This window comes from Lathyrus oleraceus, chromosome 3, assembly GCF_024323335.1.
Source record: "Lathyrus oleraceus cultivar Zhongwan6 chromosome 3, CAAS_Psat_ZW6_1.0, whole genome shotgun sequence".
NCBI lineage: Eukaryota > Viridiplantae > Streptophyta > Magnoliopsida > Fabales > Fabaceae > Lathyrus > Lathyrus oleraceus.
In genome coordinates, this window is record NC_066581.1 from 286749350 (window position 1) to 286775503 (window position 26154).

At 30.3% G+C, this 26154-nt stretch overlaps 2 protein-coding genes and 1 long non-coding RNA gene across 3 annotated transcripts; 2 read left to right on the top strand and 1 right to left on the bottom strand.

The window, feature by feature from the left end:
• The first annotated feature begins 213 nt into the window (after positions 1 to 213).
• Positions 214 to 1699, top strand: LOC127127096 (uncharacterized). Its single transcript, XR_007805219.1, has 2 exons — positions 214 to 436; positions 1473 to 1699. It is a non-coding gene; the product is annotated as an uncharacterized LOC127127096 (long non-coding RNA).
• An 11683-nt stretch (positions 1700 to 13382) lies between these two features.
• LOC127130891 (protein MAIN-LIKE 2-like) lies at positions 13383 to 15280 on the bottom strand. Its single transcript, XM_051059849.1, has 4 exons — positions 15275 to 15280; positions 13787 to 14496; positions 13614 to 13704; positions 13383 to 13391 (listed from the first exon to the last, which is right to left on the bottom strand). Exons 1-4 carry the CDS (start codon positions 15278 to 15280, stop codon positions 13383 to 13385), a joined length of 816 nt encoding a protein of 271 aa, XP_050915806.1.
• Positions 15281 to 17246: 1966 nt separating this feature from the next.
• LOC127130892 (uncharacterized) lies at positions 17247 to 17807 on the top strand. The gene has a single exon (XM_051059850.1). It carries the CDS (start codon positions 17247 to 17249, stop codon positions 17805 to 17807), a length of 561 nt encoding a protein of 186 aa, XP_050915807.1.
• Positions 17808 to 26154: the final 8347 nt, after the last annotated feature.

The following is a 26154-nucleotide window of genomic DNA, read 5'->3' on the forward strand; positions in this document are numbered from 1 at the left end:
TATTTTATTATTAGTGTAACATCAAAGACGTGTAAAATACAATCATTGTTATATATGGCAAAACCTTATGTCTACAAATATGCATTTCATCAGAAAAATGTCTACACGTATGTAAGCTGAACCAAAAGTTAATAATATAATAGAGGATAATTAAGTCTATAAACATAGTTAAATTAATAAAATTGAATTAAAATACCAATATAAATAGATCTATGTAGCTTCATGCTTCTTCACAAGCCAAACAAAGAAAGAGAGAGAGAGAAAGTAAGAAAGAGAAAAAGAGTTAGAATGGAGTTGATGAATAAGAAGGCAATGATGAAGTTAGCTCTAATGGTTTTCCTCTTGAGCTTCGCCGCAAATGTTGTTAACGCTCGTTTCGATTCAACTTCCTTCATAACTCAAGTGCTCTCCAAGTCTTAGTTTAAGTTATTACAGAGTATTTAATATACACATAAATATAGAAGTTTATTATATATATATATATATATACTTTAGTTATTTCAAGAAGGACAAGACAATATTAGCAGAGAAAGTTATAAATGAAGTCCACACTATTAATACGTAGTCGCTAATCTTCCACCTGTCCTCTCTTAATCTTAAATGATAGAGATAAATAAAGTTCGATTCACGATAAAGATGGTATTTTAATAATGGTCTTTACTTGGTGGAGCTTACTAATTCTTCCTCCCTCTTTTACCTGTTTAAAATTTGACCATTTTCCTTCATCCGTTAGTTGAACTTTTTTGAAGGTAGTGATTTTTCCTTTGCAATTTTTTGCAAGAAAGGTTTTCTTTTAGAGAAAATATATTTAAGTGGAGGGTGATTGTCGATCCAGTTGGAGTCTCTTGTCTTTTGTCTGGGAGAAAATAATAAAAAATTGAATTTGGAATATTTCAGTACAATTCTTTATATCTATTCCGATGTAATTTGGAATGTTAATAAATTCTCTTTCTCTCCGAGCATATTTTTATATATATATATATATATATATATATATATATATATATTCAACTATACATGCGTCAATTGTAATGGCGCATACTCTTACATTTTATATACATGCGCCATTACAATTGCCGCATGCTCTTACATTTTATATACACGCGTCAATTGCAATGACGCATGCTCTTACATTTTATATGCATGCGCCAATTGCAGTGGCGCATGAGTATAAATTGATTAATGCATGCGCTATAACATATGACACATTAGTTCATTTAAAAAAAAATGATTACATTGATAAATACTTTAAAATTATGACTATTTTCGTATTATTTTTGAAAATAATAATTATTTAAAATAAAATCCGAAGTTATCATATATTCTCTTTATATAGTGTTTGCTTTAATAATCAAAAGTTATATAAATAATGTATTTTTTTTATTTTACTATCTTTTATTCTTTCTACGTCTTCTTTAATCTGCCGTCCTTACTATATTCTTAATTTCATTCTTTATTTTTTTCTTTTTCAGGTAGGGATGTTCGCGGTGCGGTTTGCGCGGGTTTTGCGATAAAAATCACCCGAACCGCAAGAGAAAAAACATGCGGTTCGGTTTGGTTCGAATGAATTTTAGAAATAAAACCAAACCAAACCAAACCAAATTAATGCGGTTTGGGTTGGTTCAGTTGATTCGGTTTTTTATAATATTTTTATTGAGCCATATATACTCCTATAAATAACGACATAACTTTGTGTTTAGTCATTCATATATTACTAAATAACATCAAAATTCATCATATTTAGACAAAAACGTTTCATTCAATATACAAAAAACCAGATTAGGCAAAGTGGAATAAATGACAAATATAAATAGTAGCATAAAATAATATCAAAGACATTATAATAAAACATAAAAAAAACATATGAGATGAGAGATTAGAGAAGATGAAAAAAAGAACATAAGAGATGTGAGATTGAGAAGAAAAGTGCAATAAAAATGTAATTGGAAGAGAAAATAGTAACATAAAAGATAAAAAAGAAAGAACATAATAAAGGACTTATTAGAGTAGAATAGGCGAGACCTACATGGAAAATAAGATGAGAAGAATGTATGATACTACTATGATAGATTTAAGAAGGTTGAAATTGAAACCCTAAGTGTGATTAAGAGAAAATCGTTTGTAATGGTAAGGTTAAGACATATTAGGTTTGAGGTTTGGGTTAGATGTGGGATAAGTGAACTTTGGGTTGTAACATAATGCGGTTTGGTTTGGTTTAGTTCGGTTTGCAAAATACAAACCGCAAACCAAACCAAACCGTACGGTTTTATTAAAAGATGATCCAAACGAATCCGAACCAAATACGGTTTTTTGCGGTTTCAGTTTGATTTGGTTTGGTTTGGTTTGCGGTTTTCTATTGGGTTGGTTTGGTTTTGAACACCCCTATCTCCAGGTGTTGCATAATGCGGAGGGATTAAAGCCGATGAATATATATTAGGAATCACTTAATTTTTTTTACTCCAACATTGTTAATTATTTGTTTCGTTTAATCTATAATCTTCTATTATCCTTGAGTACCTAATGTGTGCTTTAGATATGGTCTTTTTATCCTTCACATCAATAGTCATAGTAATTAATTTTGAGGTTATGACTAAAAAATAATTCTAATTAATTTTGCTTTATTTAATTTTTTTTAATTTGACATATTAAAATTTCTTTGTGAATACAGGACTTTTGAATTTTTTTATTTGAGACACAACTAATTTTCAGTCAATGCATATAAATCAGACACACATAATTATATTGACTCTTTTTATACAATTTGATGGAGCGATCATGATAGACGTGCGGCTGTGCATTGTTAGTTGCACTCTTTCACCTTCATTTTCATTTTTTCCATTTTATATCATTTGCTTCCTTCTTCCATGTTTTTAATTTTTTAAATTTTGTTTAAGTGTTAGTAAATATTATTTTTGTTAACTCAATTTAAATTTAATCTATACATAAATTATTTTAAGTGGTGTGTATGCTTTTATTTTCAATGCCAAAATTACTGATTAATTAAATTTGGAAAGTTCCTCTTATTCTAAATTAAAAATATTCAAATATTTTAAATATATTTCTTTAATGATATGATATTTTGTCATGTATATGTAGTTTTTTAAATCTTAAGAACGTATTGACAAATAAATATATGAAGAATTGATTCGAATCTTTATAAAATAGAAAAAATTATATTACATTATTTATTATTTATTTTATTTTATTTTTTTAAAAAAAATCTAATTTAAAAGTCTTATATTTTTTTCTTTACTACGAAAAACAATCATAAGGAAATAAATAACTTGCATTGCTTCCTGTTGTGCCGAAATATTAAAATCTAATTTGCAATTGCTATAAAGTATCATATAAATGGTATATTGTTCTTTCCTTAACAATGGAATGCGGTACAATGCTTATTGATTTTGCAATTATTGTACACTATCTATATATAAAATGCATATTGGTTTGACATTTTTTTACGGACATATTCATGAGGAAGGAAAAATACAACATGTAAGTGTTCTTTTCAAAGACAGTGTTGGTATGAACATGAATCAATTAAAAAAAAACAATATTAGTGATTTGATTGTAAAGTTCTCTTCCTTTTGTTTATTATCTAAAGTTAATTTGCATAAATGATAATAATTGTGTAGCGTTCGGTAAATCGATAAATCGATTGAAGGATAAATTATTTTTTTTTTAAATTTAAAATATGAATTTGTTAGTTCCTAAAGTAGTCAAATTAAATTTTGAAATTTTAATTTATACAACTCTGATTGGAATAAATAATATTATTGTAATATAGAATTTAATTTATTTGTCAAATTTTGAATAAAGTATTATATTTATATTTTAAAATTATTTATTAAAGTAGAGTTTTTAATCATCAAAGTGACCAATTCATAAAAGTTTATAATTTTAAAAATTTACAAATAAGTTTCGATTATGAACTTCAATCTATTATTTAATTTTGAAATGAAAAGTTTATTATTTAATTTAAAATTATTTGAGTTAGAAATTTGTTAATTAAAATGGTCAAATTAATTTTATGATTCTAAATTATGCAATTGAAGTTGATTTGGATGCTATGTGTAGAGCTGTCAAAATGGGATAAAGCCCATGAGCCGGTCCATCGAGCCCGAAAAAATTTAGGGTTTGGACCTTATTTTTGGAGCCCATATATTTTCGGGCCTTTTTTGGTCTGGCTCGAAAAAGCCATAAAAAATGGGACGGCTCGTATGAGCTATGGGTAGCCCAGCAACCTCAAATAATTTTTTTTGAAAAATAATTAACTTATTTAGCACATGAATTTAGTCCACCTATTAATATTCAATTATTCAACAAATTCATTAGTAAATGTAATTACACTGTATTCAATTACTTAGCCCATTAATAATTGCACTTATTCAATTATTATTTAGTAAATGTAAGTTTGAGATCCAAACAACACCATAGCATACCTATTAGATGTTTTTGAATTTGATTTTGTACGCATTTGACGACATCTATATTTAGTTATGATGTTTTCATATTCATTATATTATTATAATATTTTTCTTTCTTTATTCATGATTTTACTACCAAAATTTTTGGTGTTTTTAAATGGTATGAAATGTGCTAAAGTTTTTTTAATTATGCAAATAATAGTTTTTTATTTTAATTGGCTTTTTTACGTGTTTTTGCAACATTGCAGGACTCACAATAAAATAAAACTAATTCTGAAATAGTTTGAAATTCATTCGATAATTAATTAGTTGAATTTCATTCATAAGACAAATTAAGTTTTGACCTAAACCTTTCGTAACTAAATGAGTTAATTGGTAATAAATATGTAGTCTTGAACTGGGAAAAAAAACTTTTAATTTATGTGAGCATGTAATCTTTAGTGTCTTGAAGTCATTTATTTGTAAACTCAAAATGATTTTAGTAATAGAATAAAAACAATTTAAAAAAAAGGATAATATGATTATTTACAAAATAAGGAGTTTTTTTTTAAATGGGTCCATTTATGATCGGGCCCGTTTAGGACCGGGTAGCCCGCAGGCCAGACAGGGATGTCTGGGTAGTAAAATTGGAGCCCATATTCAATATGGGATTTTTAGGCCTGACCCGAAAAAACCCGAGACCCACCAGGGACAGCCTGTTTAGGACCGGGTAGCCCATTTTGACAACTCTAGTTATGTGTTTAATAAAATTTATTATTATTATAAAATATAAAGAAATTAAAGTATTTTTTTACACACTTGTTCTTGTATATCCAAAGATATACATTCATGTTTTAAGTGATTTTATTGTCCATTAAAGTCTGTTTATTTAGCATCATTAGAATTTTTTAAAATGTATTTAAGTTTTATTTAAAGGTAGACTTTTATACTTGTTTAAAGATGATTAGTTTGAATCCATGAAATTTATTCAAAACATATTAATGTATGAGCATGTTTTAATGCTTGTGGTTAATAGAAATGTGTTACGGGCTTGAACATTATATTGATAATGGATGAAAAGCCTATGGCGATTACGGAGGACAGTACATAAGAGAAATGTCTCTCTTTGAGAGTTAGGAAATGTCCAACCGACTATCTTTGAACTTAATGGAAAAGGACAATTCGTAAAGTTTCTCGAAAGTCGTGGTAAATATAAACTATATACTATGCATGACAAACCCCAACAAAACGGTGTTGTTTAAAAGCCGAATGTACTCTCATGGAAATGATCAGGTCAATTTTAAATATAGCAAGGTATTATTATCATTGTGGACATACGCATTAAGGACCGTTGCATATTTGCTTTAATAGGATTCCTAACAAGATAGTTCTTAAAACTCCTTATGAATTGTAGACATGAAGAAAACCTAGTTTAAAGTATCTTCATGTTTTGGGCTATCAAGGAAAAGTAAACATGTATAACCCATATGAAAAAGTATAACTTTATTGTCCTAATCGTAGTATGAGAATAATGGAATATGGTAATTATCAATTTATTGAATATGGTAAGTTCAGTGGGAGTGAGGAATCATATAAAATGGATATTATGGAGACTTATGGAACATCTTCTTCACCTAAAGAATCTCTCTATGTTGGTGTCCATCTAGTTGTATTATCGTTATACAACACAAAGAAACAACATATAATTATTCACTTGAGCATGAATGTGACTTGAGCATTGATAAGGATTCAGTCTCATTCACACTAGCCATAGAAAACTGCAAAGAAGGTTCTTAGGTACTTACAAGACACTAAAGATTACATGCTCACATATAGAAGGTCAGACCAACTTGAAATAGTTGACTACTCGGATTTAAAATTTGTGAGATGTGTGGACTCAAGAAAATCCACATTTAGATATGTTTTTCTTCTAACCGGATGAGTAATATCACGAAGACCGTAAAATAACCTATAATTGCTATTTCTACTATGAAGGAAAAATTCATGGCATGCTTTGAAGCCACAATTCAACCACTGTGGTTTTGGAATTTACCCTTACGGCTTGGTATTATCGACAATATAGTTAGGCCACTAAGGATTTATTGATAATTCAATAGCTATCTTCTTCTTTAAGAATGATAAGCATTTAACGGATGTTAAATACATGAAATTGAAGTACTTATTAGTGAAAGAAAAAGTGCAGAAACAAAAAGTATCATTTGAATACATTGGTAAAGATTTAATGATAGCGGATCAGTTAACCAAAAGTTTACCGTCCAAGACATTCCATGTAGAAAAGATAGGCATTATGTAAAAGTCATTCTTAACATTATAATATAATCGTTATATATACATGTATAATTTAATGTCATATTGTATGACACTTGTGAATTCAATTAAGAATATATTTCTACTTAGTTTGTTATCCATATTATATTTTATACATTATTGTTAATATGTGATGACAAATGTGCCTTTGAAGAGACATGAAAGATACATAATTGTATCCCTTAAATATTTAAATTGGATTGATTTGTGATACATGGAAGAAATCAAGTTGATGAATGACTTGTGACCGCCATGATTCGATCATTTCAATTTATTAAAGATAATGACTTGGTGCTTCTAATAAATGATGAACAATTATGGTATAAAATCGAAATATCAAGTTGTCACATGAGTCAAGTGGGAGATTGTTGGATTAATTTGTTAATCCATTAAATATGACTCATGTAAATTAAAGATTGATTTAAATAAAAGATGATTGTTTAGGTTGATGGATAATTAAATCAATTGAGTTTTTTTTAGTTTCAAAATAAAATTTAAATCTCTGTTCTCTCTTCATGACTATTGGGACATGTCTGTTGCAATAAGATGTGACCGTTATAATAAGATGCCTATAAATAGGCACCATTAGGAAAGCAACACAAACGGTTCTCATTATTTCTGATTATCTATAAAATAATAAGAGAAAATATATTAATCATCAAAGATACATAAAAGAAGAAGGAAGAGAGGAGAAAATAATTCGGATCAAGAATCAAGAACTGGACAAGAACCGGCGTCATAAATCTGGGTATGTCTTTTTTTAATGTTTTTCATAGAAATTAGAGCACCGTAAAAATCATAATATCAAGATTCTAAATATGAAATTTTCTAACAATTTTTCCATGATTCGGAACGTTGTTGTTTGAACTATTTGAAGTGTTCCAAATGATATTATTTCTTTGGTTCCTAAACAAAATTTGAACGAAGTTAAGGGAAAACAATTATTTTTCTATCTTAAAAATGGTTCTTAGTTAGATCACCGGAGAACTCGTGTATTATCTCTTATTGATTTCAGAATATTGTCTTCTTCCTTAATCAGTAACAGATCAAGAATTTTGTGGTTTTGATGCTTCACTTGAAAATCACTGTTCTATTAATAGTGGTTTTTATGACTTGAATTCTAGCTTCTCTTTATTAAAAGATGAGGCTTTTATAATTGTTTGAGGATTCTCTCTTGTGTAGTATTTGTATTGGCTTTTTAGCTTCTTTTTTTTGTTGTTTATGTAGGCTATTTTGTTGCTTATTTGTTTTTAGAATGATAAATTTGGCATATATTAAGCTATGAATACCTTTTATTTATATTTTGTTGGGTTATTTATCTAACACTTATTATTAATATATTAAATTTAAATGTATTTTTGGTCTCCGTTGATATTTTAATTTTTTTTAGTCTTGTAATTTAGAATTAAATTTAGCTTTTTGGTCTTTTTTTTTTACAATTCTTGCAATTTTTTTAATGTAGCGCCACCTAAGCCAAATATGTCATGTCATAGTATCTATATGTACCTCATCATGTAATAAGATATTATTTAAATCAAATTGATGTAAATGTCATATTGATGCAAAAGCTATGGAAGGTATGATTATACTGAATTTTGCAATAGGTGAATGAGTGTCAGAGTAATTCAATCCATTTATCTGACTATAGCCTTTGACAACTAACTTTGACTTGAATCTGTCGATGCTCCAATGTAAATTATGCTTAATTTTATAGATCTATCTGCAGTCTGGTTTAATGTTAGGTGGAGGGTCAATAATTTCCCAAGAGCTCATTTTGTCAAGAGCATCAAGCTCATGAGAGTCGACCAAAAGCATATGCTAGAAAGCCAAAAGCGAAACATGCACAGCCTTACCATCTTTTTAACCTATATATCCCATTATACCACTCTTTGAAAAAAATACCAAAATACCATGTTTTGAGAAATCTTCAACACACAGCCGCCAATCCATTGGGCGGTTGAGTGTAAAAAATTAATGGACCGCCCATTCATTTGGAGCCTGTGTTGAAAACGTAATTTTTTTTTCCAAAACCAACATTATATGTAATATATTAATATTTAGTATTATTACATTATTAATTAAATTATTATTGATTTTATATTAATGATTTTGATTTTTCAGTAATCAACATTATTATTAAAATTAATTATTATTAATGATTTTGTAAAATTAATTATTATTAATAAATTTTGTAGATAAAATAATTGTTTAATTTATAACAAATATGATATATGTTACAATTAATATTGATTTAATATAAATTTTTATTATTAATAAATATTATACATAATAATTTTTTTTAGTAAAATAAAATATTATTAATAAGTTGGGTAGATAAAATATTTGTTTAAATTAAAATAAATATAATATAATTTATAATTAATTTTGATTTAGTATAAGTTTCTATTATTAATAAATATTGTATAAACTTATATAAACTTATAAGAAATATTAATTTAGTAAAATTATAAGAAATATTAATTTAGTAAAATTATTTCTTATAAATTAAAGTTGTAGGTAATAAATATTTATTTATAAATATATAAATAAGTAAATTGCATATAAATTAGAAAAAATGATAAAAATAAATACAAGGAATTTTTTATTTATTGAAATAATAACAAGAAACAAGGTCAACCTACAAGGTGGTTGGTGTGATTGCGGAAAGTTTCAAGCTTTTCGAGTTCCTTGTTCACATGTTATCGCTGCGTGTTCCAAGATACACCAGGACGCATACGGTCTTCTGTCCACCGTTTACAAGGTTTCAAACCTATTTGGGGTTTACAGTAATAGTTTCCCAGTGCTGCCATACGATGCATATTGGCCCGTTTTTGAAGGAGATCTACTATGCCATAATCCTAGCATGAGAAGGAACAAGAAAGATCGCCCAGTAAGCAGGCGTATAAGAACGGAAATGGACACAAATGATACGTTGGAGAGAAAATGCACCTTATGTCGTCTTCATGGTCACAACCGATCTCGATGTCCCAACGCCGGAGCTACTACCGATTAGTTTTTAATTTTCTGGTGAAATGTCAAATATGTTATTTCTTCGTTAATATATATATATATATATATATATATATATATATATATATATATATATATATATATATATATATATATATATATGCTTGACACAAAGATCTGTCACTAACGTCTTACACTTTTTATATTTAATTAAATAAATACATATATTTTGATAAATACCAAAATAATATTTTTAATTTAAGTTACATAATAATATATTAAATTATGAAAATACATTTATACACTATCAATACTATATTAAATTATAAATCTTATTTTACATTACTAATAAATTGATATAGTAAATAATATCATATGCATAACTAATAAATTGATATAGTAAATAATATCATTTGTATATTACATTATAAATTTTATCATCATTATCAAATTATAATACAATACTAATTTATATATTTTTAAATAATTTACAAATAATAGTTTACATTATTTAAATAAACAAATACATTTGAACATAATATTTCTACATTATCATCTTTATATAATATAATTACTATATTAATTTTCAATTTTTAATTTAGGTAACATCATAATATATTAAACTTCTAAATTAAAAATTTTAATTTCCATAACTAATTAATTGATATCTTTAATAATATTATTTATATATTAAGTTATAATTTTTATCATTAATGATTTATTTTCTATTTTAAAAATATAAATAATAAATATACATAATTAATGATTTATTACGCTGTATTTATGGAATGAAATAAGTTTCCATTTCCTACACAGCCGTCCTTTCATTGGACGGTCCTTCTTTAAATTTTTTAATATACACACAGTCGCTCTTTCATTGGGCGGTCCCTTATCACTTTTCAACAGGGTTGCCCTTTCATTGGGCGGCTCTTATAGGATTCCAAAAGAAATTTTTTGAACAAATGGTAGTTTGGAAAATAGGGAATGAATGGATGGTAGATTGGAATATATTTCTTTAAAACATGGTATTACCGTAAAAAATTCGCCAAAAGCAGACACAAGACGGTTTTTACCATCGTCCTAGCGATGGGGTTGGGGAGGACTCCTCTAGCCTTTAAGCTAACAGTAGCGACTAGCCTACGCTAGTTAACCTCTTCTATATGAGACATTACTGTGATGCTACGTTGTGGATGGAAAGTTGATGCTAGTAGCGTCGACTAAATGCGACGTTACGTTGTTAATGTGTTTTATGCTTTGGCCAATGCTATTTAATAATGTCTCTTGATGGAGATATTATTTCTCTGATGTAGATAATAGTTAGCTGTGACTTTGATTGCCTTAATTATTAACGTCTTCTTATTGAGACGTTATTATTCATATTGTTTAGGTTAACTTCAATTCTGGTTGACCCTAAATGGATTTTTTTAAATCAGTAGTTAGAATGTTGCAGAACCTGTTTAAATTTAAAAAAGAAATATGTTTTCACATGTCCATAGATAGACCAATATCTGTTACACAACATTGCTTTAACATACCAATCTATCCATATATGCTTAGAATAAAATAATTCCAACTACAATTAAACTATATAATTTATCAAAATATTCAAATACATATTTATATCAACATAATTCACTATCAACATTATTAAGACATTACATTGCATGTTTTGTTAGGCCAAACCACCAGAAATAACATATTCATTAAAACAAGATTTGAGAATGCTCTCTAGGTGTGCTAAAAAAGACTCATACATTGAATGGTACAATGATAAAGCTAACTAGCTAGCTTCGTACTATAGCATTATGTTCTTAAAAATGTTGAAAAGTACAAGTAGACTTGTTTCACTCGACTTGGTGGACCTAGATCATGCCTTTCCATTATTTTAATATCCTTTTAGAATTTCTAAAATCAAATATTAGTACTATTCTTGTCATCTTGTATCCCAAATTATGATTTGAATTAACATCTAATTGATTAACTAATAATTAAGATTTTGTTTTGTTTTTATGATTGCTAAAGGTTCACGTATCAAAATTAAAGGGCCAAGATTTTTATGTGCAAAGGTTTTAACCACTACCATAAAAATGAGTTTAGAGAACAATGGAAAATCGTAGCATGAAGTTCAAAAATCATTTCTTATAGATTTAGAGACTTTTTTCCTGCCCTGCCCCTTTTCTGAAATTAAATTCTCAATATACTTCGGTCTGAAAAAAATTCTCAATTTGCCCCTTTTTTCTTATTGGACTCGTCCAATGGTTGGACGAGGGTCTGAAGGCCCATTGCGTGCAGTATGGGCTCGGCCAATCAAAGGCCGAGGGCATGAAGAAGCTATTTTTTTTAATATTTTAAATACTTTATTAAATAGTAATAATAGTTAATATAATTGATTTTTAATTATTAATTCTATATTTAATTAATATAATTGATTTTTTTTTTAAAATAATAATTTTTTTATAAAAATATTTAAAATAAAATGTAAATAATAATAGTTTTTCATGATAATAATTTTTTTTTGATATTATTATTTTTAAAATATTAATAATAAAAATGATTAATTTTTAGAATATTAATAATAGAAATAATTTGTTTTTTTAAGAATTACAATGGAAGAAATACATTTTATTGATATAATGGAAGCAATACATTTTATTTATAGTGACCGTCTGTTCAACATCTTGTGCCAACTTTTTTGCGTTTTCCCTTGCCCAAGTCTTCTTGTCTTTGTCTTGCGGGAGACGGAGATGAGTCGGAAGACAATTCATCAAGGGCGTCTTGTTGTTGTTGATGTTGTTGACTTTGATGTTGTTGTGATGTGTTTGGAGGCATATCCATAACGTTGAGTTCTTGAACGCCAAAAGAAGGCATACTCATTAAATGGTCATCGGTGAGGTCAAAGTTGGATAGTGAATGTGTGGTTTGTATGTAGGTTTCGGGTTGGGTGTGTTGGATAGGAGGATAATACACATCATCAAGGTTGTATATGGGAGTGGGATGTGTGTATGTGGTGTTAGAAGGTTGGGGTTGAGAATGAGGGTTTGAGTATTCAAAGTTGGGTTGAGGAATTGGAGTGTATTGTATGGGTGGGCGTAGGTTGGTTTATTGTTGATATTGTTGGTTGTAAAAGTAGTTTGTTTGAGGGAATGAAGTTTGGGGATTATGGTGTTGGGTTGAGGTGGAATAAATGGTGTGTTGTTGGGTGGTCTGGATGTGTTGATATGTTTGTTGAGCTGAGGATGATGGTTGGTTATGTTGTTGTGGGGGTGATGTTATGTGTTGGGTTGAAGAAGCTACACGTTGACGGGGATCATTAAAAAATTGTGTCGGAGCAACGTGCATAAAAGGAATTGATAAAAACCAATTCATGTATTCTCTACCCGGCTTAGACTCACCAATTACCGAGTTTCCTTGTAACACCAAATGCCTTCTTCTTTTCCATTCTTTCAGCTCTTCTTTATTTAAATCTTGCCAATGCGTGTCCCAAGCTTGGACCATAGTCATGTTATGGTGTTCACTTAGACATCTTGGCGGAGACGGTATTTGTTGTTCAAATCCAAATTGGAGCTTGACTCGATCCGTCTGATGCATCTCAACGGTATAGAAACATATGATATATGTTGTTGCATTCCAGACTCGGCTGTCATTATAATCAGGCACTGGATATTGTATGTACGGTCTCTAAATAAACTGTTAAAAGAAATATAACTATTAGAATGTATAAAATAAATTTAAATAAGTTTAATATTATAATTAATATTAGAATATATAAAATAAATTTAAATAAGTTTAATATTATAATTAATATTAGAATGTATAAAATAATTTTTAAATAAGTTTAATATTATAATTAATATTAGAATGTATAAAATAAACTTAAATAAGTTTAATATTATAATTAATCATTCTTACATCGTTTTCTTCCATGTGTTCTATTGCAACACGGTACCCTCGTAGATGATGACGAAGATTATTTCCATAATTCATACCTCGTTTGCACCATCTTGCATATTAAAAAAAATACGTTAAAGTGACGTATAAATAATTTTGATAAATATAAATTGCATTTAAATGAAAATCGTTACCTTAATGCATAAGGATGTGATGGAACCTCGTTACTAACCGGGGCTAACAAGGGTATGCGTGTGAATGCCCATACAATTAGTAATACAACACATCCTCCTATGCTCTTTACTCCTTTATGGGCCGCCTTGCACATATGTCTATATAGTGTCGCCAAACAAGCAGAACCCCAACTGTATGTATTACATTTTTCAAGGTCTCCTACTAAAGGTAACCAAGAAGAATGCAACAAATTGTGACTCTTATCTGACATTAAAAAAGTAGCAATTAAAAGTAAAATATAAATTTTTGCATGTAAAATATTTTCTGCCTCAGACGGGTTAGGGTTATTTTTGAGTTGCGTTAATACTGCTTCTAACCAAAGAATTTTGACAGAAGCCCCATTTTTATCTGAGGCTGTTGGTTCGATGCCCAAATTTTCCATGTAAACGTCATTGGTTACGTTTGTTGGGCCATTAACAGCTTTACCATGGATTCGGAGACCGAATAACATACTCACATCCTCTAGTGTGATGGTACATTCACCTGTTGGTAAATGAAATGTATGTGTCTCCGGTCTCCATCTCTCTAACAATGCCACAATGAGTTTAGAGTCTACTTTTAGACTTGCAATCTTGGCCACATTCCCAAATCCTGCTAGCTCCAAATACGGTATTATAACCGCACTTGATTGAATATATGTATGCGAATGGACCCGAAACCTACCATCTTCCTGAAATTAAAATAAAAAACGGTAATGAATATTTGATCTGATAAAGAACGGAAATAAAAAACGGTAATAAAAAACGGTAAATTTGAAAGAGACTTATGTATTCGACAATGTTTGCCGCCGTCCCACGGTGTGATTCGCCCATCCATAAGAAAGACATCTTGGAAGGAAGTGTAGAAATTGAAGAGAGTAAATATTTGAAGAGAGTAAGAATGTGCGAAATAGAAATTGTAGGTAGATGATGAGAAGGAAGTGTAGAGGTATGGATTATTTATAGTGGTAAAATATAATAAATAAATTGGTAAAAATTTGAATTGGGGATTTGACATTGCATTGCATGTCATGCATGCAAAAAAAATATGTAAGGAATCCTGTAAATTGAGATTCCCACGCTGAAGGGAAAATTCACTGCGCAAAAGCCTGCACTATGGCTCGTCACTTTGATGGACGAGCTATGCCTTGGTCTTTGTGGGCTCGTCCAATGGAATGGCGAGGTGCTGCGTTTGCCGTATTGGCTCGTCCAATGGAGTGACGAGTTCACTCTTTTAGGGTTTTGCCCCGTCCAATCAATGGACGAGCTAGTACAGGCCAATCCCTCACGCGTTTCCCTTCTTCTCTCTCTTCCTATTAAATGAAAATCAGCATGTGATTTGCATACATTAATATATTCACACCAAACCAAATACACATTCATATCTCCTATAAATACCACTAACATCCTCATTTATTCTCACCAAACCAAATATACACATCCATATCTCCTAAACTAAATCAAATATACATCCATGGCTCAAAGAAATTTAATTGTTTCTATCCATTCCGAAGGGTCACTTTTCACAGATCCAAGTGAGGGATTCTCATTTTGCAATACGAATTTAACTAAGTTCAAAATCCACATCAACTCCGACTTTCATCATTCAAAAGACCGTATTGAAAAAAAGTTGCAACGTTATGTTGAAGACATCATTTATCGTCAACCATTATTTAATGGAGATGATAATACCGTCTTTTACATAATGACACCGATTGAGACCGACGAAGATGTTAGGTCGATGTTTCAATGTCATGTAACATTATCTCAATTACCAAGCATTGAGATATATGTTCGTCTAGTCGATAATCTTGAAGAACAACCGAGTCACAATGAAGATGTTGAAGAACAACCGACTCACAAAGAAAATCACGGTTATCCAACGCAATATGTACAGTCACACGACTATGGAATGAGTCAAGCCATTGACGAAGAGCCAACTCAAAATAATGAACCTTTCATACCAAATGAAGAGGTAGGCGAGAATAGTGAGGATGATCTTGAGGAGGTTCGATTTGAAGATCTATTTGGTGTTAGTGATGACGATGGCAATGAGGACATAATCGACACACCGACCGTTGCACTAAGAGCGCAACCAATTAGTTTGTACAACCCACCTGCGCACATGCAAAACATAAGTTTGGATGATGTTGAACCAATCTCCGTTTTCGACAGTTTCATACCAACTCACAATTCTGACGAAATAGAGGAGGGCATCGAGTATGAAGATAAGGAAGAGTGTGTTCTGGCGTTGCAACAATGGCATATAAAACGTAGTCTAGATTTTTCTGTGGTTAAATCTGACAGTGTACGTTTTGTCATCAAATGTAGAAATTCAACATGAAATTTCAAATGCAGGGTATCTTTGCGCAAGGGCAACTCAAGGTGGAGAGTTGGTAAGTCTAGTGGGCCTTATACGTGCACAACCACTTCCATGTCACAAGACCATACAAAACTCAGTTCAGAAATGATTAGCAAGAGCATAATGGAGCTTGTAAATCGGGACGCTTCTCTTAAGGTGAAGGTTATCATCGCTCATGTTGTTGAGAAATACAGGTATATCACATCATACAAAAAGGCATGGATTGCAAAGTGTAAGGCAATTGAGTCGCTGTATGGAAATTGGGAGACATCTTACAACGATCTTCCGCAGTAGATACTGGTAATGAAAACATATCTACCAGGTACCATTATAGAATTACAATCCTTACCTGTGATTTCAAATGATGGTTCATACTTGGGTGACCAAAGGATATTTCATCTTCTGTTTTGGGCGTTTAGACCATGTATATGTGGTTTCGCGTATTGTAAACCAATTGTGCAGGTTGATGGAACTTGGTTGTATGGCAGGTACAAAGGGACTCTGTTGATGGTTGTGGCACAGGATGGGAACAGGAACATATTTCCGATAGCATTCGCATTGGTTGAAAGTGAGACAAAGGAAGCCTGAAGTTTCTTTCTTAATAATTTGAGAATGCATGTTACCCCCCAAGCAAATCTATGCCTAATATCAGACAGACATGAATCGATAAAGAGTGCATACAAAAACCCAGAAAATGGATGGCAGTTTCCTCTTTCATCACACGTCTATTGCATTAGACATATCGCGCAAAACTTCATGCGCGAGATTAAAGACAAGGATCTGCGGAAAATAGTTGTTAACATGGGTTATGCGTTAACAGAGGCAACATTTAACTACTATCGGGGGGAAATCCGAAGAACAAACAACGACGCTTTATCATGGATAGATAACATCCCTCGCGAGAAGTGGGCAAGGGCATTTGACGGAGGGCAACGCTGGGGTCACATGACAACTAACCTAGCAGAAGCAATGAACTTAGTGCTAAAAGAAACCTGAAACCTTCCAATCACTGCATTGGTCAAATCTACGTACTATCGTTTAGGATCACTATTTGGTAGAAAAGGCCATCAGTGGACAAAAATGTTAGCCTCTGGGCAGGTTTTCACTGATAACTGCAACAAGGGGATGATTGAGGAAGTCATCAAAGCTAACACGCGCAACGTCATGCAGTTCGATCGAGAGAGATTTTATTTCATGGTCCAAGAGAAGATTAATCATAACGACGGTCGACCAACCGGAACGTTCAGCGTTGATTTGAGGAAACAACACTGTGACTGTGGGAAATTTCAGGCATTTCACTTACCTTGCTCCCATGTAATCGCAGCATGTTCGAGCATACGCCAGGACTATTCCATTCACATTCCAGACGTCTTCAAAATTCTTAACGTCTTCAAGGTCTATCAGAAGAGTTTTCTAGGACTTCCCCATGAGGAGAATTGGCCACAATATGAAGGATTTACTCTTTGTCACGATGACTCTATGAGAAGGAGGAAGAAAGGGCGCCCAAACAGCACCAGGATTAGAACCGAGATGGACGACGTTAAGAAGGAAAAGAGAAGGTGTGGAATTTGCCGTGAAATAGGACACATGCGTAAGAAATATCCTAATGTTGCAGGACCATCCCAACGACCTTCCAGATGATTATGTTGTTGTTTTAAATATCCGTTCAGATGATTATGTTTTTTATTTATTTATTAACTACTATGCACGTAATATATATAAACCATTGTGTATTTCTAATGTCTTTGGGAACAAACAATTATGAAATACATTTGTTAATCAAAGGGTTATGGTTACAAAGTACGACCACATTAACTAAACAACAACAACAACCAACACAACTGGTAATTAAAAAGCTAATCAACAACAACAACCAACACAAGTGGACCTTCAACTCCTCTATTAACTTCACCACTATGTGCCGAAAACATACACTGGACATCTTCATCATTTTCTATACGATCCAGGTAATACATGTACGTACCATCGGGGCTTGCATCAGTCAACGTTATGTATGGACAACGATACTCTACTTTCCTCACCTTCATACGACGCCCGCCCAACTGTCGGAAGCCAGTGTGGATGGCTGAAATCAGTGTTCTGAAATTCCATTGCGGATCAAGGCAAACACTCATTTTTTCACCGTGTCCATAAAATACAAGACCACAAACAGACATTCTGACCTAAAGAAAGGATTTGGTGATCTGAGTTACATTTCTACAAGTTCTGCTATTTATAGAAAAATTAATACTTGAATACTCGGCCAATCATTGGCCGAGACAGTACAAACACAAATTTTTTTTGGCGGGAAAGATATCATTCCCAAAAAATTATTGAAATTTTGGAGAGAAACATATCAATTTTATTATTAATATATAAGACACAAATTATTTCTATTATTAATATTCTAAAAATTAATCATTTTTATTATTAATATTTTAAAAATATAATATCAATTTTTTTTATTATCATGAAAAACTATTATTATTTATATTTTATTTTAAATATTTTTATAAAAAAATTATTATTATTTTTAAAAAAATCAATTATATTAATTAAATATAGAATTAATAATTAAAAATCAATTATATTAATTATTATTACTATTTAATAAAGTATTTAAAATATTAAAAAAAAAACGACTTCTTCATACCCTCGGCCATTGATTGGCCGAGCCCATACTGCACGCAATGGGCCTTCAGGCCCTCGTCCAACCATTGGACGAGCCCAATAAAAAAAAGGGGGCAGATTGTGTTTTTCTTTTCCAGACTGGGGCATATTGAGAATTTAATTTCAGGAAAGGGGCATGTAGGGAAAAAAGTCAGATCTAGAGGATGATTTTCTAGGTGTGGAGTGAACGGTTATCATAGGACTCAGTTTTTTCACTTTAGTCTACACTAGCACAAAATCGTCGCCAAAAAGATGTCTACATACTACGGATTAGTTTAGACTACGGTTTATTTCATCCACAATAAATTGTTTCCTATTAAATAAGCTACGACTTTAAAATTTAGTTTAAGGCCATGATTTATTTTTCAGTCATGATTGTTAAACCATTGCTTTTTATTTTCGCTTTTTAAAAAAATTGAACTAATGTTTTTTTATGGTATTAAATATGCAATCAAATTTCATACACCTGAAAATAAGATATAGGAAATAAATTCTTAAAACAAAATCTAACTATTTAAAAACATAAGCCTTTGAAATTATAAGCAAATCGTCTAATTTAAAACAAATATCTATTTACGTATCCTCCTACAAAGTTAGAGGGACCAATTTTCTAGAAAAGACGTATATATTAAAAAGTCATATAAACATGAAACCAATCATCCAAGCTCGGCAGTAAACAATTATGATTTAGAGGTTATGAAACTTTAATTTAGAATATTAAGTACAAGAAAAGTATATCAAATTGTTATAAAATTAAGACATAAAAAAGTTCTTGCTAATACCTATTTGAGATCCTTGAAGAATAATATCTGGCACCATACCGGCACTCATCCCCATCTGAATCATGATACCGGCACTCATCCCCCATCTGAATCATGACAAAAAGAAGAACATCTCAGTTTAAGATATGATGTCTATAATATTTTCTTATCACATTAGAAAAGGATTTTGAATGTGAAATTAAAGAATAAAAAAATCTAATCTTGACTTTGAATGCGAAAATACATTGAAGAATGGAAATTCAAAAAAGAAATTAGAATCAGGCAAACCAATAAAACTTATGTAATAACTATTCAAACCAAAAAAACTTTTGATTTCTGTAACGACTTCAGAGTCTCCCACTATAATATAACATCTATCTTTGACGGATCAACAATAATACCCGCACTAGAAATCATGTGACCAATGAAACTAACTTATTTCAACCAGAACACACACTTGTACAACTTCGCATACAACTTCTTTTCTTGCAAAGTCTAAAACACAACCCTTAGATGCCCCACACGCTCTTCACCAGACTTCGAATATATCAAAATATCATCGATGAGCACAACCACAAACTGATCTAAGTACGGATGTAATATTCTATTCATGTACTCTATGAACACTTCAGGTGCATTAGTCACATCAAACAACATCACTGAACACTCATAGTGACCATACCTCATTCTGAACGCAGTCTTCAGAATATCTTCTAGTTTCACACGAATTTGATGATAACCCGATCACAAATCAATCTTACTGGATACATAGACACCAACCAATTGATCCATCAATTAATCAATTTTCGAAAGAGGATACTTGTTCTTGATTGTAACCTTGTTCAGTTGTCGATAGTCAACATACAATATCATGCTACCATCTTTCTTCTTAACCAACAACATTGACGCTCCCCACAGAGAAACACTCGATCGAACAAACCTCTTTGCAAGCAACTCTTCCAATTGATTCTTCAACTCACTCAATTCTGAAGCATACATTCTATAAGGAGCCGTCGACATCGGACTAGTACTAGGTACTAAGTGTATGGCAAACTCAACCTGGCGCTCTGGCGACAAATCACTTATATCATCTGGAAACACTTCTATAAAACCACACACCACTAGTAATTTATCAATCACAACTCTGCTTTTAGCCTTCATAGAAGCTAGTATCACAAACACTTCATCCTCATCCTTCATAAACTCGTCCACTTGCTTAGAAGATACAAACAACTCATCACTAGCATCAAACTCTAGAAATGACACTGAGTTGTCCAAAAATTTGATTCGAATATGGTTGAACTCCAACTAGTTCATTCTAAGGATAACATCAAGTTTATTCAACGGTAGACAGACTAAGTCTAACCCAAAAATCTTACTATAAATAGTCATCGGACAATTCAAACAAACCCTGAATTGGTTACCGGACCCAGAGTTGGGGTATCAACAATCATACTCCCAACCATAGAAGACAACTTCAAACCTAACCTCTTAGTAAAATCAAGCAAAACAAAAGAATACGTTGCACACGTGTCAATAATAACAATCAATGAAATACCATTAATAAAACACGTACCTCAAATTAATCTGTCTGAGCTAGTAGTCTCCGACCCAGTCAAAGCAAAAACTTTGCCTCCAGACTGAACCTTCTTTGGCTTCTAACAATTAGTACTAATGTGGCCTTGTTTTCCGTAGTTATAACAAGTCGGTCCAATACTCTTGCAATCTCCGATATGGTAACTTGTCTTTCCACATTTGAAGCACCTCGGAATGTTATTCTTGCATTTATTACCACGGTGACCCGACTCGTCACACTTGAAAGACTTGATAAAAGCGGGAGTCTCTCTCCCACTTGGCCTTTTCTCATTTGAAGCTATCTGCTGGAGCATTATACAATTTTTTACGATACCGATTCTTTCCTTTCTTGTCGCTAAGACTCTTATAGTGAGCAGAGCGAGTCATGTTATCTTCATCATATATCCTACACTTATTCGCCAACATAGAAAATTGACGAATCTCCTAATAACCAATACCTTGCTTGATCTCATGACACAACCCGCTTTCAAACTTGATGCACTTCGACCCCCTCAGCAGCCACACCATTGTAGTGTTGGGAAAAACTTCACAATCTCTTCGAACTTAGCAGCATACTAAACAACTACCATATTTTCCTGCTTTAACTCGAGGAACTCAATTTCCTTCTTACTGCGTACATCCTCAGGAAAGTACTTCGCTAAGAAATAAACATTGAACACAACCCAAGTAGCCTCAGTACCAACAACTTCCAATCTCTGACTCACGTTATCTCACCAGTCTTTGGCCTCTTCTGACAACATATAAGTACCAATTTGCACCTTCTGAACTTCAGTGCACCCATCACTCAAAAAATCTTCTCAATATTCCTGGTCCATGCATTTGAACCCTCTGGATCATATATACCCTTGAATGTTTGCATATTATTTTTCTAAAACTTCCTCAATCCACGGAACTCATCACCAGTCTGATTCTGCTGACCCTGCAGCGCTTGGACCATAACCTCCAATGCATCAGCAATCGCTTGGTCGTCTCTTCCAACCATTTTGCACACTAGCAAATAGACATTAGAAGAAACAATCAAATAATGCCTCCAAATCTTTAATACAAACACCCGACTGCCAATTATAGATCTTGTGTAGGATAATTACTTTCATGAACTTTCAACTTCCTAAAAGCATAAGTCACAACTTGACTATTCTGCATCAACACACCAAATAGACCATCTTCGAAGCATCACAATACACAATAAAGGATTCACTTGGACTTGGAAAAATCAAAACTGAAGCAGACATCAACTTTCTCTTGAGCTCTTGGAAACTCCTCACAATGCATACCTCAAACATATGCTTGACCCTTTGAGTCAACTGAGTCAAAGGTAAGACCAACTTTGAAAAGCCTTTGATAAACCTTCTATAATAACCTGTCAAATCAAGAAAACTTCTAATGTTTGTAACAAACTTTGGAGTCTCCCACTGCAACACAACATCTATCTTCGATGAATAAACAACAATACCACCACTAAAAATCACGTGACCGAAAAAACTCATTTGTTTTTCAACAAAAACTTACACTTAAAAAATTTCACATACAATTTTTTCTCTTATAAAATCTACAACACAACTCTCAAATGTCCTGCATGCTCTTCTTCAAATATATCAAAATGTATAACGCAAGTTGTGATGGTATTCTTATAAAAGTACATAATTTAATATTTTTTAAGGATAACACTTATATTAATTAAATGGATTTAAAATACTTACATAAATAAATCTATGTAGCTTCATGCTATTGTTGCCTCTCGATTGTTAATTATTTAATTATATTAATGTAATCTCTAATGGTTAATTATTTAGTTTTTAGTGCGATATGTACACGTGTAAATTATAATAATGAATAATACATGTTCTTATACATGGCATGGCCTTATGTCTACAGATGTGCATTTCGTCAGAAAAATGTCTACACGTATGAAAGATGAACCAAAAGTTAATAATATAATAGAGGATAATTACGCCTATAAACATACTTAAATTAATAAAATTGAATTAAAATACCAATATAAATAGATCTATGTAGCTTCATGCTTTTTCACAAGGCAAATAAAGAAAGAGAGAGAGAGAAGTAAGAAAGAGAAAAAGAGTTAGAATGGAGTTGATGAATAAGAAGGCAATGATGAAGTTAGCTCTAATGGTTTTCCTCTTGAGCTTCGCCGCAAATGTTGTTAACGCTCGTTTTGATTCAACTTCCTTCATAACTCAAGTTCTCTCCAATGGTGATGATGTCAAATCAGCATGTTGTGATACCTGCCTTTGCACAAAATCAAACCCTCCTACGTGTCGCTGTGTTGATGTTAGAGAAACTTGTCACTCAGCATGCGACAGTTGCATTTGTGCATATTCTAATCCTCCCAAGTGTCAGTGCTTTGATACTCATAAATTCTGCTATAAAGCATGTCACAACTCTGAGGTGGAGGAGGTCATTAAGAACTGAGCAAGTATAACTATGTATCATGCATGTGATTAAACAAAGTCCCTTAGACTCTGTTTTTAATTGTGTGTATGGAAATGAATAAATAAATAATCAATGGAATAATAAATACTGCATGATCGTGCAGTGTGGCATGTGAAAGTCTTTGTTTCACTATATCTTTTCTTCTAGTATTACATTTGTATTTTGACATTCAAATGATCTATAGTACTTTAGTCATTACTTTACTTTATTGCAAAGTATTAATTCTTTTAAGAAGGACAAGACAATATCTTTTTTGACTTTTCAAACTTGAAACTGACAAATGATATAAGAATAAAATACATTAAGCTTTTCCGTTTACTTATTTTATCCAATCAATACACGACTTTTTTTACCTTTTTTTGAAATAATATGTCAAATATATCCCATTTTGAAAATATTTTTTCAGAATACTCTATTTTATTCCTTTGACTCATCCATTCAAAGAACGAGTTGCTGAAGACGAAATATGACTGTATTGACTCGCCCATTGATTGGATGAGTACTTACATAAATATTTTTCCATGCATGAACTCGGCCAATGGATAACCGCGTGAATGAAGGTTATTTTTTTTATAATTAATTTAATAAATCTAATGAATTAATTTTGTTTTTAAATACAATATTATGCTTTATTATTATAATTAATTATAAATATAATTATTACAATTAATTACAATTATTAAATCAAATTTTTAATTTAATAAAATATAATATTACAATAATTTTTATAATTATTTTGTTTCTATAATAAGTAATAATAATTGTAATAAAAAATAAAATTAATTCATTTAAAAACAGTTATTATTTCATTAGATTGTTTTTAATAATTTTGGTAATAATTTAAAGACATAATATTACCACAATTTTGAATTAATTAATTATAAACAAAATTAATTAATTTAAAAACATAATATTACCACAATTTTGAATTAATGAGACATAAAATTAAAACAAAATTAATTTTTAAATACAATTTTTAAATATAATTAATTATAAATACAATTATTATAATTAATTACAATTATTAAAACAATTTTTTAATTTAATGAGACATAATATTACAATAATTTTTACAATTTTATTTTGTTTTTGTAATAAATAATAATAATTGTATTTAAAAACAAAATTAATTCAATTAAAAACAATTGTTTTACAATTAATTCATTTTAAATTAATTTCAAAATAATTGTTATTATAATTCATTTTGTTTTAATTTAATTTTAAATTAAATTCCATATATAGATATCTATCATGTTACAAATAGAGGAATTTATGTTACAATTATTATTTAACTATTACAATTAAAATGGGATATAATTTAATTTATTTAAAAACAATTATTTCAAAAATGGGGCACTGTAGTAAAAATTTCATATTATAATTTAATTATATTATTAGAATTATTATTAAATAGTTTTTTAATTATTTTTATATTTAAATAATTAAAAATATTTTTTTAAATAATAATATTTTTGTAAATTAAAAAATTATTTTAATAACAAAACTATAAATATTATAATGGGGCATATACTTAATTATAATAAATAATAATAATTTTATTGATATTATAATAATTGTTTTTAAGTGAATTAATTTTGTTTTTTAATACAATTATTATTACTTATTACATAAACAAAATAATTGTAAAAATTATTGTAATATTATGACTTATTAAATTAAAAAATTGATTTAATAATTGTAATTAATTATAATAATTGTATTTATAATTAATTATAATAATAAGACATAATATTGTATTTAAAAACAAAATTAATTTTAGATTAAAATTAATTTAAAAAACAAAAAAAATAACCTTCATTCACTCGGCCATCCATTGGCTGAGTTCATGCATGGAAAAATATTTATGTAAGTACTTGTCCAATCAATGGACGAGTCAATACAGTCATGTTTCGTTCTTCAGCAACTCGTCCTTTGAATAGGCGAGTCAATACAGTTATGTTTCGTTCTTCAGCGACTCGTCCTTTGAATAGGCGAGTCAAAGAAATAAAGTGGGGCATTCTGAAAAATTATTTTTAAAACGGAATATATTAAAAATATTTTTTTTTTAAAAAGGTAATGTGGTAAAAAAATCATCAATACACTATTTAAAATTATGAAGTTTTCTCTTATCTTTCTATTTCTAGAGCCCACATGCTTCCTTTTTCCATATTCATATTCATGCTGATGTCTTGTTTCGGCTATTTCTCTAATTGATTTCAATTTTTTAATAAATATTTTATAACTGTAAATTTCAAATTCATTTTCCTCTCTTTTTCGTTTTAGTTGTGTTTTGTTTTTCTTTTCAGCTTCATTTACAGGATTTTATATTATTGTTACGTTCAGATCTCAAAGTTGAACCAAATTTCAGCTTCATTTCAGATCTCAAAGTTGAACCAAATAAAAATCAATTTATTCAAAGCATTTATTTTTATTGTTATTGTTTTTTTTTCGATAAACATGTTTTAATTTTTTTTCAATTTCTTTTAATAAGGTTTTTTTTTTGGTTTGAA